This window comes from Columba livia, unplaced genomic scaffold, assembly GCF_036013475.1.
Source record: "Columba livia isolate bColLiv1 breed racing homer unplaced genomic scaffold, bColLiv1.pat.W.v2 Scaffold_82, whole genome shotgun sequence".
Lineage (NCBI taxonomy): Eukaryota > Metazoa > Chordata > Aves > Columbiformes > Columbidae > Columba > Columba livia.
In genome coordinates, this window is record NW_027043810.1 from 13,120 (window position 1) to 27,623 (window position 14,504).

The following is a 14,504-nucleotide window of genomic DNA, read 5'->3' on the forward strand; positions in this document are numbered from 1 at the left end:
GCCGGGGCAGCAGGGGCAGCAGGGGCAGCCGGGGCAGCAGGGGCAGCAGGGGCACCGGGCTGCCCGTCGGCCGCCCGGCCCTGTTCGCCGTGCACCATAGCGGCCCGGCGGCTCAGCACGCACGCTGCCGGAAGGCCGCCAGCCTCAGTTTTCAGTCAGAAAGCGGTGGGAGTCGCTGTTTTCGTGGTGGGTGTTTTTTTTGGTTTGGTTTGGTTCTTTTTTTTGGTAACTGCGGGACGCCGGGGAGCTCCTCCCTGGCCCCTCCCACCGGCCCCCGCCCATAACAGAGGCGATAAACGTGCGGCTCCAGCGGCGCGTAGGCGTGGTTGTTGGCAGGCTTCGTGGAGGCCGCGCTGCTGGGAAGCCGAGCCGCGGATTCCGTTAGCTGAGGCAGCCGTTCCACAGCAGCCGTTGACCAGGCACCGGGAGCTTCTCATCGGCGATCGCTCGCCGTTAGTCGCCGAGGATGGATAACAAAAAGGTAGTGAGGGAGCACGGATTTCTTCTACCTCCTCCGTCCGCTGCGAGGTGGTCGCCGGCGGGCAGCCTCCCCTCGGGTCCCCGGGCCTTTCGGCCGAGGGCCGGGGAAGCGGGGATGTGGTCGCGTCTGGAGGGTGGCCGGGACTCATCGCCGCCTCGTTGTCTGGTGCCGCCGGGTGTGTGTTGGTCGCGGTGATGATGGATGCGGTGGTGGTTCCGTCAGGGCTGCCGCCGCGGCCCTTTAGCCGGGAGAAGCCCGGTCTGCGGGGTGGGAGGACAGGCGCTTTGAGAGGGGTCGCTGCAGGTCGTCAGATTGATTTTTCGTGCGCGTGGCCTGATGATTCACATGGTGCTCTCCATATTGATCACGAGGTTTATTTTGCTGGCAGCGCATCACTCATTTGTCCTCCCAGGATTCGTGATGCTAAAAGCGGATTACCCTTGAAGGCATTTTTTTAAATGGTGCTGGCACGGCCTATAATAAACGTACTTTTAAATTTCAATAAGAAATCAAAACATAACTTTCCCCCCCTTCTCCCTTGGAGAGCAGGGGGCAGAGCCTTTGTCGGTATCGTAGTTCCATCTGCAGCTACGAGTGGGGCGTGCACTAGTGATGTGAGCTAATGACTGCGTGTTTGGAAGCATCAAGGGATAAAAGTAGGTAGGCATAAGGAAAGAGAGACAGCAAATATCCAGCTGAACCCGGTGTGGGGTGCCGGGGGATTACAGTTACACAGGAATGCCAGAATCAGGGAAGCCCGGCGTGCTCACCGCCATATTGATGGGAGATGCGGGTAGTGTGAGAAGATGAGGCAGAGGAAAGGAGAGTATCTGGTCAAGGTCGCTCAGAGGAGGGCTGAGAGGGCTGCTTTAGCTGGGTTCAACAAGTTGTACTGCTCTGAGGTTCCAGTCAGTGAAGGAGAGAGGGGGGCTGGTGAAAGGCATCTCCTGGATAATGAAAACTGCTGATGCCTGTGGTCGGAGGGAGGGGTGATGTTTTGAATTCCTTGCTGGTGTATAGACTTCAGCCTTTAGTTAGGGTGGGTGTAGCTGTACTATTTTTGAGCTCCCTGTTTGCGTTTTGGGAAGTGAGGCATTTCCAGCAGTAACAAATGATGCATATATTAGATTAAGGTCTGGATCACTGGAGGGGATTGGTCAGGCCATGTGATGTCTAGGTGGTATGAGACCTGGGTAGGAGATAATAGCAGGCAACAGCAAGAAGGGTATGAATACCCTCTGCCTTCCTCCTGTATGTACCATGTAGGTAAGAGGTGCCCACAAAGGTACCCTGTGGTCCCTGCTGCACCCAGAAGAAAAAGTCCAGCTGTGACTACTTTAAGCCAGGACAAAGCATAGCCCTGGGGGAAGGATGCTCTTGTGTTGAGTCACTGTTGAAAATGCAGAGAGCTGGGTTTTGTCCTCAGCTTCGTTATGCCTGCTGATTAGGGATGGACCTGGCCTTAGATATCTTAATGCCCTTTCACAGGCATCCAGCTGCTTTGAAAGAGTTGTGTCATTGTGATTTGGTGCCAAGTTTCCTTGTGACAAAAATGAGGGATGTGGTCCCAGGGTGGCAGGGAGTAGAAGGCCTAGACTGCCTAGGGCAGAGGTGTCAAACTCATTTTCACCGGGGCCTACACCAGTCCTATGGTTGCCTTCAAATGGCCAAGTGTAATTTTAAGACTGCAGAAGCAGTTACATTTATACAGTCCTAAAATTACATTTGACCCTTTGAAGGCAACTGTGAGGCTGATGTGGCCCTTGGTGAAAATGAGTTTGACACCCCTGCCCTATTCAGGTGTGGACACTACTTCAGGAATCATCTGCCTCCTGCAAGAAAAGGACCTTGTCCCCTTTTGTCTCTGTCTCCACCACTAACCTCAGCAGGAAGAGAGCTCAGCCTGAGACATTTATATGATATAGGTGGGGGAAACCATGCTTGAGAGTAATTTCCCCATTTTCTGTTTACTGAGGCCTAACTGGTAGCTGTTTTGAGGGTTGTGCAGGACAGATGCATCTACATTCTTGACTTGAAAGATTGGTAAAGGTGGTGTGAGCACTGGCAAATGGTTATTGGCTGTTTAAGGCAGCCTTGGGAGTCCTTGTTCCTGGAGCTGAGTCAGAAAGTGATATACTGGAAGAGATGTGACAGTAGGCCCCACAGAACACTTTTATCTCCCATGCTAGCCTTAGGACAATAATTGGAAAGCCTTGGAAAAGGAACTGTTAATATTTTTGGAAAAGCTTCCAGTCCCTCCTGAGACAGAAGCATGATATTTCCAAATTGTGCCAACCCAAACACTGGCCATCTCAAGTGCCAACTCCTGAGTCACCTGCTCCTCCATACCTCCCTAACACAGCTGGCTTAAATGCCACAAGTTTTAAAAATGTAGAAAATGGCAGATGCTTTTGACTGACACTTAAATTTCTCAGTCTGTGCGACTTCAGGTTGAACCTTCAAGCTTACTCTGAGGGTTCAGTAGTTTATTTTAATTTAATAGAGATTCGCACACATTCAAATTCCAGGGGCTGTGCTTCATTTAAAATACCAAGTACTGCCACAGCATCAAGAAAAAGGCGAAGGTTGGCAGCACTGCTGCCGCCTCTGTGAGGAGGCTGCTGTGCCAGGTGCCCTGGGGCAGGGTTGGGGAGCTCTAGTCTGGGAAAAGCAGGCCTGTTGCTGAAGAGTGCATGTTTTAATGGTGTGAGTGACTGCCAGAATAGCTCTTGGGCAGAACTGAGATTCAATTTATGGGAACTTGTCATTTGGCATGGGGAAGAATTAGACCCTTGTTGCATTACATGCCAGCAAAAGCTTTTCTGTAAAGCAGATCAACCCAAAATAACTGCCACTAATGCAGCCAGTGTATTCATTACTAGTGAGCTGAGAATAGTTGAAGGTCAGGAGACAATAAAGGGGAAGTCCTGGTTTCTAGTCACAACTTCTTACAGTTGCATCTCTTTCCAGGGTCTCTTACTGGTAGTCACTCTTGCTGAATCTTGCATGTGGTACCTATGACCTACAGCTGCTAAGTTGTGTAGAAAGTAGCCGAATTAACCAAATAATTATTTTCTCTCTCTTTCTGCAGCAAATTACAGCACCCCTTATCTATGCTGTTTCCATTGCTGCCATTGGATCTCTCCAGTTTGGGTACAACACTGGTGTCATCAATGCTCCTGAGAAGGTGAGAGAGAGAATGAGTTAGGGAGATGGTGTGAGAAAAGATGGTGTGGGAGTTGCTGATGAGAAAAAGGTATAAAAATAAGAGCTGTCTTCCAAAGAGCTACTAGTTTTGTTGTAGTTTATGAAGTCAAGAAGACATTTAAACCCCCTTTCAACTACAGAAATAAACAGGGAGGGAAAAGTTTTGGTGAGAGAGCGCAACTAGAGAGGTTTAATTCTCTTAACTAGGAGTGCGGATGGGGCAGGAGGGGTCCATCTGCCATTTCCTGGGAGGTCCATATTTGGTGCAGGGAAGAATGTGAGCCACTTCAGTTTTGAATCAAAAGAAACCAGCCACGGCAGAATGTAGAGAGCAGCAGGAAGAAAATATTTGAAGGGTTGGTAGGCATTACTGTTGCTCTAGTTTAGTTTATCTCAGGGACCACCTCAGGCTTCTTTGTTTATTCATTCCTTATTTTAAGTGTAGATTCAGTGCCTGTAAAAGGGTTGTGACTGGGGCACTCTGACCAAATTGCCTAATGACTGACTATAGCCTAAGAAAGAAGAGATTAAGAAAAGGAGAAATGTGTTTTTCTCTTAACTATATGATGGTTCCTTTCTTTCTCGAGAACTGAGTCACCAGTACCACATCCACCCTGCCTCCGGGAAAAGATGTCACATCACATGTTGGTGGGGGAAGGGTCCTCCCTAGCTAATGTCCTGCTGCCATCTGCTGGGGGCAGATGCTCTGAGGTTGTGTCCCTGTCAAACCTTGCAGAATTTCCCTCGTTATCAAAGAGGATGGCTTGGAAATCAGCAGCACAGCCCTATCACATGACCACAGGACAACGAAGGACTATTTTACATAATGCTGCAGTCTTTCAGGCTTAGCTCAGTGAAACTTTCTGTGTCTCTTAAACTATTTCCATCACAGAAAGCCAGTCCCTGCTGTCAGAGTTCTTGTATTGCCAGAAAGTTCCATTCTATTCTCTGGACACGTTTTCTTGCTCCCTCTCACTCCCAACTGTCTCTCACCACCTCCCCCGCCACTTCCTCCCCAAGAACCACTAGTTACTTACCTCATCCAGAAACATTGAGAAGATAAACTTGTTTTCCTTAATCATCAGTGGCCCACCCCAACCACATCCAGCAAAGCAAGCTCTCCCTCATTTTACTGCTACCCGTCTCCAAACTTCTCAGTGAAAGTTCCTCTTTCTGCACTCTGATGTTTCCCTTCTACAACTTGTCACCTACTGAAATTTTAGGTCCTGTTCTTGCTTCTTGCCACCATGAGAACAGAAGGAAGTAGTAAACTCCCCTCTTGCTAGTGCAAAATGCCTTCCAGTGGATTGTAAATCTGTTGTCTCTTCCAGATCATCCAGAGGTTCTTCAACAAAACCTTGTCAGAACGGAGTGGGCAGGTTGTCTCCTCAGAGCTCCTTACCTCTCTGTGGTCCCTTTCTGTGGCCATCTTCTCAGTAGGTGGTATGATTGGCTCCTTCTCAGTCAGCCTGTTTGTCAACAGATTTGGCAGGTAAGATGGGAAGAGGGATTCAGGCCATTAGGGAAATGTTCTATTCTGCAATGGAGTGTTGAGAGGAAGAGGGCAGAGGTGAGACGAAGGGAGAAGGAGGAGGCTGAGGATGAAGCCCTTGGGCTGCAAAAGGAAAGCAGAAGAGTTGCAGGCCAAGGCAGGAGCTGAACAGGAATTACTCTGTTCTCCTCTCACCCTTGAGACAGGGAGGTTGTGGGTGGGTTTACCTCTTTCCCAGTGATTTTCCCACTGTGTTGGCAATTTAAGCTCAGTCTTGACATCTTTACCCTGGCAGGAGGAACTCCATGCTGCTGGTGAATGTCTTGGCCTTTGCTGGTGGCACTCTCATGGCCTTCTCTAAGATGGCAAAGTCAGTGGAGATGCTGATTATTGGCCGTTTTGTTATTGGCCTATTCTGTGGTCTCTGCACTGGCTTTGTGCCCATGTACATCAGTGAGGTCTCTCCCACCAGCGTCCGTGGAGCTTTTGGCACCCTCAACCAGCTGGGCATTGTTGTGGGCATCCTGGTGGCCCAGGTAGGCTTGACAAAATCTGATCCTGCCCTTAGGGCAGGGGCTGTGGAGAGGGTGGGGAGGGCCATCAGGTGTGGCACCTTGTCCTGTCATTCACCGATGTGGGGGTGAGGAATTGGAGTGTTTACATCACTATTTCTTTCTAATTCTTGGTGTAGATCTTTGGTCTGGAGGCCATCATGGGAACTGAGATACTTTGGCCACTGCTTTTGGGGTTCACCATCTTTCCAGCAGTCCTGCAGTGCGTGGCTCTGTTTTTCTGCCCTGAGAGCCCCCGTTTCCTATTGATCAATAAGATGGAGGAGGACAAAGCACAAGCAGGTAAGAAATCATCTCTGAAGGGGCAGGGCTGTATTCCTGCTCCCAGCCTGCACTGAGTTTGAGTGGAAGGCCAGGACTGACTGGAGCCTGTGGTGGATCAGGGTGTGACACCCAGAGGGCAGCAGGCCTACCTTCCCATACTTTAGGTTTCACCAGAGCTAGGAAGTCTGAGAAACCTAGCATCACACCAGTGAGCACACTGGAGTGGCACCTGACATGATGGGATGTCAGCCAGCTACTGCAGCTCTATCATCTCCTGCTGAAAGGCAGAAAATGAGCTGACATTTAACGTGGAGCTTGAGGGCTGTTTTCCATCTGCTACTGTAGATGGCTAGAGTCAGCTCTGGGAAGTCTGTGAACAAAATTAAGGGGTCAAATATAAGTTTGATTTGGACCTAGTTTCCATGATGATCACAGCACCCTGACCTCTGGGTTGAAAAGATGGAAGGCTGTATGTAGAAAGAAGCTCTATCTTTCCCATGCAGCAGGTCCAAAGACTGACTGTTGGACCAGTGTGCCCTCTCTGAAACAGCAGGGCACAGTGGGGGTTGTGTGTATAGCCAGCATTTTTGGATTTCTTCCTCCAGTTCTCCAGAAGCTCCGTGGTACACAGGATGTGTCTCAAGACATCCTGGAGATGAAAGAAGAGAGTGCTAAAATGTCCCAGGAGAAGCAAGTAACTGTGCCAGAGCTCTTCCGTTCTCCAAGCTACCGTCAAGCCATTATCATCGCCATCATGCTGCAGCTGTCCCAGCAACTCTCGGGCATCAATGCTGTGAGTTATTTTCTTGTCCCATCTGCTGGCCCTCCCTTATCTCTGGCTACACTTGTACTTCTCAGTTACGTTGAGACAACTGTGCTTCCAAAAGCTGCTTTTTCTGCCTTGACTGGAGGTCACTGTTTTGTGATAACTGCAGAGATTGCCAAGATGGAAGGTGGAGATTATATTTGCTTTCACTTTTCCCATACATATCCTGGCAGCCTTGCATCAAGTGAATGAACCTTGACTGGAAGCATGCTGTTGTATTTAAAAAAAACCAACCAACCAACCAAACAAACAAAAAAAAAAAAACACAAAAAAAACCCAAACAAAAAACAAAACAAAAACCACAAACTAAAAAACCCCACCAAAAAAAAAACCCCACAAACTGGTGACTGCATTCTCAGGCGACATAACAGAAGGCCTTCTGAAGTCTCTGAGAGGTGTCCTATATGTTGCTGATCACTTCAGCGCAGCTTCTCAGTGTTTAAAGTTGTAGCACAGCACTATAGAATCATAGAGTAGTTTGAGTTGGGAGGGACCTTAAGAGGTCGTCTATTCCAGCCCACCTTCAGTCTTCAACTAGATGAGGTTGCTCAGAGCCCCATCCAGAACTGCATACTCCAGGTGAGGTCTCACCAGAGTGGAGTAGAGGGGCAGAATTATCTCCCTTGACCTGCTGGCCATACTTCTTTTGATGCAGCCCAAGATACAATTTGCCTTCTGGGCTGCAAACACACGTTACCAGCTCATGTCCAGTTTTTCATCCACCAGTACCCTCAAGTCCTCTGCAGGACTGCTCTCAATCCCTTCATACCCCAGCCTGTAGTGATACTGGGTATTGCCCTGACCCTGGTGCAGGACCTTGCGCTTGGCCTTGTTGAACTGTATGAGGTTCACATGGGCCCATATCTCGAGCTTGTCTGGGTCCCTCTGAATGGCATCCAATCCCTCAGGTGTACCAACTGCACCACTCAGCTTGGTGTCATCTGGAAACTTGCTGAGGGTGCACTTGATCCTATTATCTATGTCATTGGTGAAGATAATATATTTTACTGTAAGTGCTTTTTGTTGGGCCTGCAAACAATTAGAGAGGGAACAAGAGGCATGGTCTCAAACACTGGAATCATGACAGTGTCCAACTTTGGCTTCTCTTCCCAGGTATTCTATTATTCTACAGGGATTTTTGAAAGAGCAGGGATCACACAGCCTGTGTATGCCACCATTGGAGCTGGTGTGGTAAACACTGTCTTCACTGTTGTGTCGGTAAGTGGAACAGGGCCTTATGGTGAGAGGTAACTTGTCTGCCTGGGCTTCTTTGGGAGGTGTGACTGACAGGGTATGGCAAAGCATTGGGCTGGGCAATGGACTATAACAGCAAAGAATGCATTAAAAGCATTATGGAAGAGGAGAAGGGGAGAAAGAGATCTTATTTTGGAAGAAAGGGACAGTGAAAAGGCAGTGCATGGGGGAAGAGAATGCTGAGAGAAGGCAGTAGCAAAAACCAGAGAGGAAAAGTGTGCCAAGGGTGAAGTAGCCTGGTGACCTGCCTTGAGCTCACCGCTGTCACTGAGGGCTACAAGCAGATGAAAGAGGTACGAGGCAACCCTGAACAAGGCAGCCTCTTCTGCTTGCTGCCAAAGTAACAGATTTTTTTTTTTTCTGCCATGTTTCTAGCTGTTCCTGGTGGAGCGTGCAGGGCGCAGGACCCTCCATTTAGCCGGTTTGGGTGGCATGGCTGTGTGTGCTGTTTTTATGACCATCGCTTTAGCTCTGAAGGTAATTAGTGTTCTTGTCCAGGCTGACCCCAGCATGGGACCTATTAGACTATACATCTGCCTTACCCTGGAATTCTGCCTTGTACGGGTACAGCTTGGGCTAGAGCTGAGTGTGCAGTGGAAAGCACAACTGGAAACTATGCCACAGTGCAGCTGAGAAAGTTGTGACACTGGAGATGCTGTTATGTTGTGCCATATTTGCCTCTCAATTTGCAGCTGATCATGTTTTGTTCTCTTGCAGGACACTGTGGGGTGGATCAGATACATCAGCATTATTGCCACTTTTGGCTTTGTGGCTCTTTTTGAGATTGGCCCTGGCCCTATCCCGTGGTTCATCGTGGCAGAACTCTTCAGCCAGGGACCACGGCCTGCAGCCATGGCAGTGGCTGGTTGTTCCAACTGGACCTCTAATTTCTTGGTGGGGATGCTCTTCCCCTATGCAGAGGTAAAGACCCAGTCCACAAAGCACTGTGAGAGTTCTGCAACATTGGAACAGGTGTCCAGATAGTAGTTGTTGAATCTTCATCCTTGGAGACCTCAAAACCTGACTGTATGACCCTTAACCACCTCATCTCTCCTTGAAGTTGTCCCTGCTTTGAGCAGAGGGCTGGTCAGTCTTCCAGAAGTCCCTGATTCTGTGTTCTGCTTGTTACTGAAGGTTAAGAGTGTTGTGGCTCACCTTCTTCTGTCTTAACTGTCTGTAGCTTACAAGTAGCTGGAAGAGCCATCTTAATTAGCACATCAAGGCTTTCCCTTTAAAAGCCTCAATTTTGGTCACACCCATGAAGATAAAAGTGTTTCAGAGGCCCGCAGGAACCTGATTTCAAAAAATGCTGTTTTGAAAAAAAGTCAGTAAAGATGTTGAAGAAAGCTTTTAGGATTTTGACTTGTCAATAGCAAATGCCCTTGCATTTAGGTTTATGAGCTTTTCAAATTAAAACTTTTTTTTTGTCCTTCTTACAGAAACTATGTGGCTCTTATGTCTTCCTCATCTTCCTTGTTTTCCTGGTCATCTTCTTTGTCTTCACATTCTTCAAAGTGCCAGAAACCAAGGGCAGGACTTTTGAAGACATAGCCAGGGGCTTTGAAGGACGAGCAGAAGCCAGCCCCACATCACCTGTAGAGAAGAACCCCATGGTGGAGCTGAACAGCATACAACCTGACAAAGAAGTTGCCTAAGATTCATTACACACTCCTTCTTTGACTCTTAACATGCTTAAAGAGTCATTAAAAGAAAAGAGAAAGAAAACTATGAGAAAGAACTGGGACTTTTTTTCCCCTCCCCTCAATTGCTGCTGTTTTTTCTTTGCACCCACATACTCCCTATTCTGCCAGGCTTACCAACCTTAAGCAAATCTGATATGGGTGATGTTCAGGTACTGGAAGGCACCTGGCACTTGCAAAAATAATCTCATCTTCTCTGTTACAAACATCAAGACAACAGACAAAAAGCTGGCACTATTTTTGCGTTTCTCACCTGTAATTGCTATTTGGGGTTAACATACTTATGCACGCAGTGAGCGTTACATATTTGAATCTAATTACTATTTTTGTAGTGAGTTGAAGTGGCCCACCAAACAAGTCCCCAGCCCTTTTAGTCTACTCTGTGTATGTGCAGTGTTACACTGGAATTTAACAAGCCTACCAAAAAGCCATCTCCTTGCTTTTTTCTATCCAGTGTGCACTTTTTTTCAGCCTCAGGAAAAAGGGGACCAAGTTACATGCATATTTTTCCCTGCTATTTTATTTTTTTGTATAGACAGACTGAAAGCATTCTTTTACTTTTTATTTATTTGTATGTCACTTTGTAAATATTTATTTTTTTAATGGTGTACAAAAATGTACAGATAATGAAATTGAAGACGTTTAAGAGTAATAGCTATTCTAACAAAAGATGCTGTGGACTTGAGGTGCAATAAGACTGTGAAGGAGAAATCTACTAAACAGGAGGTTGGGTATTGTGGATAGTATGTACAGCAGAACCAGTCTTGCACATCACCTTTAAGTTTTTTGTGCCCTCGGGAAAGAAAAACAAGTAATTGTGTACTTGTGAGAAGAGGTATGTTTGACTGCCCACCAAAATATCTGTTATTTGGGATGTTTTGGGAGGCAATTTTAAATATAATTGCCAAGTATTGTTTGGAAAGTGTGGTACTGCAGTGAATGGTTGTTTATATTTTCAGTCATGGTTAAGCATTGTATGGGATGATTGAGGGTTGTGATTGCAAACCAGAAGGTAACTTTTCCTGCCTTCTCTTCCCTGCTCTGCTGTAGGTTAGAAAGTCTGAAATTTTCAGATCACTACTTTGTGAGGATAAAAATTGTTTTCCAAAGATATGTTTTTCTTAGCAATTGTTCGTATAAATATTGGACAGAGGCATGTAGCCTAACCCTTCTGGACAAAGGCCTGGTCAGTTATGGCATGTGTAAGGTCATAAAGGTTGCAATGCAGGACTAGGGACCAGAGCTACTGGAACTGGCCAGCTTAGTGTGAAAGGTCTGTAGTGCTCAGTCCACTGGTTGGTTGTAGGCCAGATGTTTTTGCACCATGTATCCTCTCTGGAAGATTTGCATGATGTTGTGATGCTCACCAGTGTGCAGCATGCTGCGTAGATGTGTACAGGTCTGTAATACTGCCTCTGTTAAAAGGGACATGGCAGACAGTAATTGTACATCAGTAAATACTGGTCTCCCAGCTCATCGTACTGTTAGGCAATCGAGTATGCATACATCTACTCTTGCTGCCAAGCTAGCACAGTTCAGTTGAAGAAGGCAAAATATAGCACATATGGTATAACTAGCAATCAAGGGTTGGGAGCTTTGCTTCACTGACTGCAATACTCTGTCAAGAGATACTCCAGGCCATTGTCTATCTAGTTCTGCACAAACCATCTAGAGGTAGCACAGAAGCAGGTCCGATTTAAACTCCTGCTCCAAGATCTTCATTTTTGGACTTGATCAAATTCAGATCTAACTGCAAATTCGTGCTGGAGTTCATCACTGGATATCTTAAAAGAGAGGCAGGACCACACATTCCAAGATGGGTAAAAGGAATAAAGGTTCAGAAACATAGCAATGAGACCAAACTTGTCATTGCATGGATAGCCCAAGCTTTCTTGACAATATACTGCTTCAGAGGAGGTCAGTTTTATCAGTAACTAGTGCATTATCAGTAACTAGAATGATGACATTTCTACCTTCCCTAATGAGAAACAGTTGCAAAGAGAAGTAAAACTCGCTGTTAAGTACTTCCTGTGACTTCACTTGAAATATTCCAGCTTTGCACAATGCAATCCTATTACATACACTTTTCCCTAGCTTTCTATCAGGTTTCCATGCTGGCTATTCTCAGAAGTATTATATTACTTTTTTTTGCCCTACTTTCATATTTGGCTCAGATATACAGATTGTGTCCTTTGAACCTCCAGCACTTCCAAACATGATGTTTTTATGTGGGCATCTCCATGTTAGCAAATTACCCCTGCAGCTGTGCATAAGAGCATTCCATACTTTGCATCAGAGATGTGTGTTGGCTTGGACCGAAATGTGTAGATCTTTCTCACATGATATATCTTTGTTTTCTTCTGTAACAGCATTGTGAATATTTTTGATGGGTTTTATATGCTTATTAATGTGGTTATTTCCTGTTTTTAAAATAAAAATTATAGAGCTAAGTATCTGATTTGGATTTTGCCTTTACCCTGCAGGTATTTGTTTCTTTCTCCTTTATCACAGCCTGAGGCTACCTCCTAGAATGTCCCCAACTAGTTTGTAGTAGTGGAAATGGTAATCTCTCACAGCCTCCATGCATATCGCCTTAATTCCCTTACTACTATTCCTTAGGAGTTTTTAAACTAAAAGGTGTTCTTCTCTGGCTCTTGTTTGCCCAAATCCTTTTGTTTGCATCCAAATCCTTTCCTGGTATTTCTCAGAGGAGAGGGAACTGGCTGGTGATTAAGAATCCTCAGTAACATCTGAGACTTCTGCCCCTGCCCTCTTCTGAGAGTGGTCCTCAATTTCTGCCATGAGGGTGAAGAGGGATCCTTTCCCCTGTAAATTGTTTTGCTTCTGCTGTCTTGCAAGTGATCTTCATGTCCTCCTTGGAAATCTTGCTTGTGTACACTCAGTACTGGGTGTCTGAAAGGAGCTGGGTGGTAAAGAGGAAAGCCCAATGCCTGGAGAGAGGCTGGTCCCCAGGAGCTCCTCCCTTATCCCAAGGCCTGTGGCGTTTCCGACCCGCTGGAGGTCTGTGGGGTGCTCTCACCCATGGCTTTCTTGCACCCACCTATTGCCATGAAGCAACAAGGTCTTGTTCTAGTGCACTTGCTTCCGTATCATACAGTCATCTTACAAGGCCGAGGAGTCTGTGTCTGTTTCACAAGCAGAAACTAAGAACAAAGGATGAGGATGATGGGAATGAGAGGAAGGGAAAAAAAACACCCACCAAAACAAAAACAAAACACCAACCGACCAAAACCACCCCAAGGTACCCTAGAGGAAGAATCAGGCTCATACAACTCCAGAGTTACACAAAGCAACCAGGAAATGTAAACTCTGAAAAAGCTCAGCAAATGCTGGAACTAGTACAGGTTTTCTGGACCCTCATATCACTGATGGCTGCATGTTCCTAGATGGCATCCATGTGTTGCAAAGTTTGGTACGCAGCCAGCCTGAGAGCTGGGAACTGCTCTGGGCTAAGCTGTGTATGATTGGTTTTCAACTGTGTAACTGAGCTGAAAAAAAAACAAAACCCGGCTATCCATACTCGTGAGAATATCTACGTCAGACTTTAACATTTCAATTTTCTTGTCAAAGTGGGAACTGGAGAGCACAATTATTCAGGGCCAAAGCACATTATTCACTGAGCCCTAAATTAATGATTCATGTAGCTTTTGTCATAAACTTTTGGTCATGGAATCAGCATTTTAGATGATGTTATTTTATTCCTGAAAATTATAAGGAAACTTCAAAAGGAAAAGCTATTTTTGGTAAAATGGTTTGAGTGCTTGAAGATGAGTTATCTTTGTTTGAAACTGTTTATGTTCAAGTGAGCATGTAGGCAGTTCTTACAGCCACCACAATTGCCCCGTAAAATGCCATTCAATCTGAGAGGGGTGATGAGTGGCAGAGATGGCTTGTGCAGGTGTGTCTTCGAGGCTACCCATGGAACTTTGCTCTGGCTTGCCATGCAAGCAGCTCTGCAGAGGCTTTCAAAGCATTCCACAGGCCTGAAAATCAAGCTAGCCCCCAGAGCAGTGTGTGAAATTAAGATTTGGCTGCAGTGGGCTTTTTTCCTGCTAGTACTCCTACATTACACCTTGAGTATACTCAGAGCTGGTGAAGTATCACCTCTGATGGGAAGCAGGATGCTCCCAAGTCTCTGCATGCCATCCCTAATTGGCCCTGAAATGGTAGGGAAGAAGGCAGCAAGAGAGAGTGCGAGTAATGCAGTAAGTGAAAATTTAATCAGAGAATAAGTCTTGGAGTAACCGCCCTCCTTTTGCCACTTCCCGTGTCTTTGACCAACAGCCTACACTACAAAACCTGTGAGTTTGTTAGCACCATCTCAGATATCATACTTTTGGCAGAGATGGAGTTCATACCAGGTCAGGACCGCTCTGCATTCCATTTCTATTCCAGTCTGTTCCCCATCTGAGCAGGCATTGGCAGAGGTGTTGCCACAAGAAAAATCCCAAATGGCATGGAAAGTCTCGACATGTCTGTGGAACCAGAAGGCCCTAGTATATGAGTAACTAGATCACTGGAAAACCCTTCTGGGAAAAAAAAAAAAACATTGCCGAGTGGATAAGAGAAGATTCCCAGGTGTCCTGAGTGACATTAACCATGTCAAAGGTTTCAGTACCATTTTACATGCTGGGGCATGATAAGGAGTGTTACAGCATCCCTGCCCACATTTGTTGCTTTTTTATAT

The 14,504-nt window shown here is 46.4% G+C and overlaps 1 protein-coding gene across 1 annotated transcript; it reads left to right on the forward strand.

Moving 5' to 3' along the window:
• The first annotated feature begins 279 nt into the window (after positions 1-279).
• Positions 280-12,246, forward strand: LOC135578140 (solute carrier family 2, facilitated glucose transporter member 3). The gene is made up of 10 exons (XM_065048427.1): positions 280-481; positions 3,573-3,668; positions 5,020-5,180; positions 5,476-5,716; positions 5,872-6,034; positions 6,622-6,809; positions 7,956-8,060; positions 8,472-8,573; positions 8,814-9,017; positions 9,536-12,246. Exons 1-10 carry the CDS (start codon positions 467-469, stop codon positions 9,749-9,751), a joined length of 1,491 nt encoding a protein of 496 aa, XP_064904499.1. The 5' UTR covers positions 280-466; the 3' UTR covers positions 9,752-12,246.
• The last annotated feature ends 2,258 nt before the right edge of the window (positions 12,247-14,504 follow it).

Excerpts from the sequence above, each read along its gene's own strand:
- LOC135578140 (XM_065048427.1), top strand. Across the intron at positions 5,717-5,871 it reads TGGGCATCCTGGTGGCCCAG|ATCTTTGGTCTGGAGGCCAT; the intron begins GTAGGCTTGACA and ends TTCTTGGTGTAG. Across the intron at positions 6,810-7,955 it reads AACTCTCGGGCATCAATGCT|GTATTCTATTATTCTACAGG; the intron begins GTGAGTTATTTT and ends TTCTCTTCCCAG.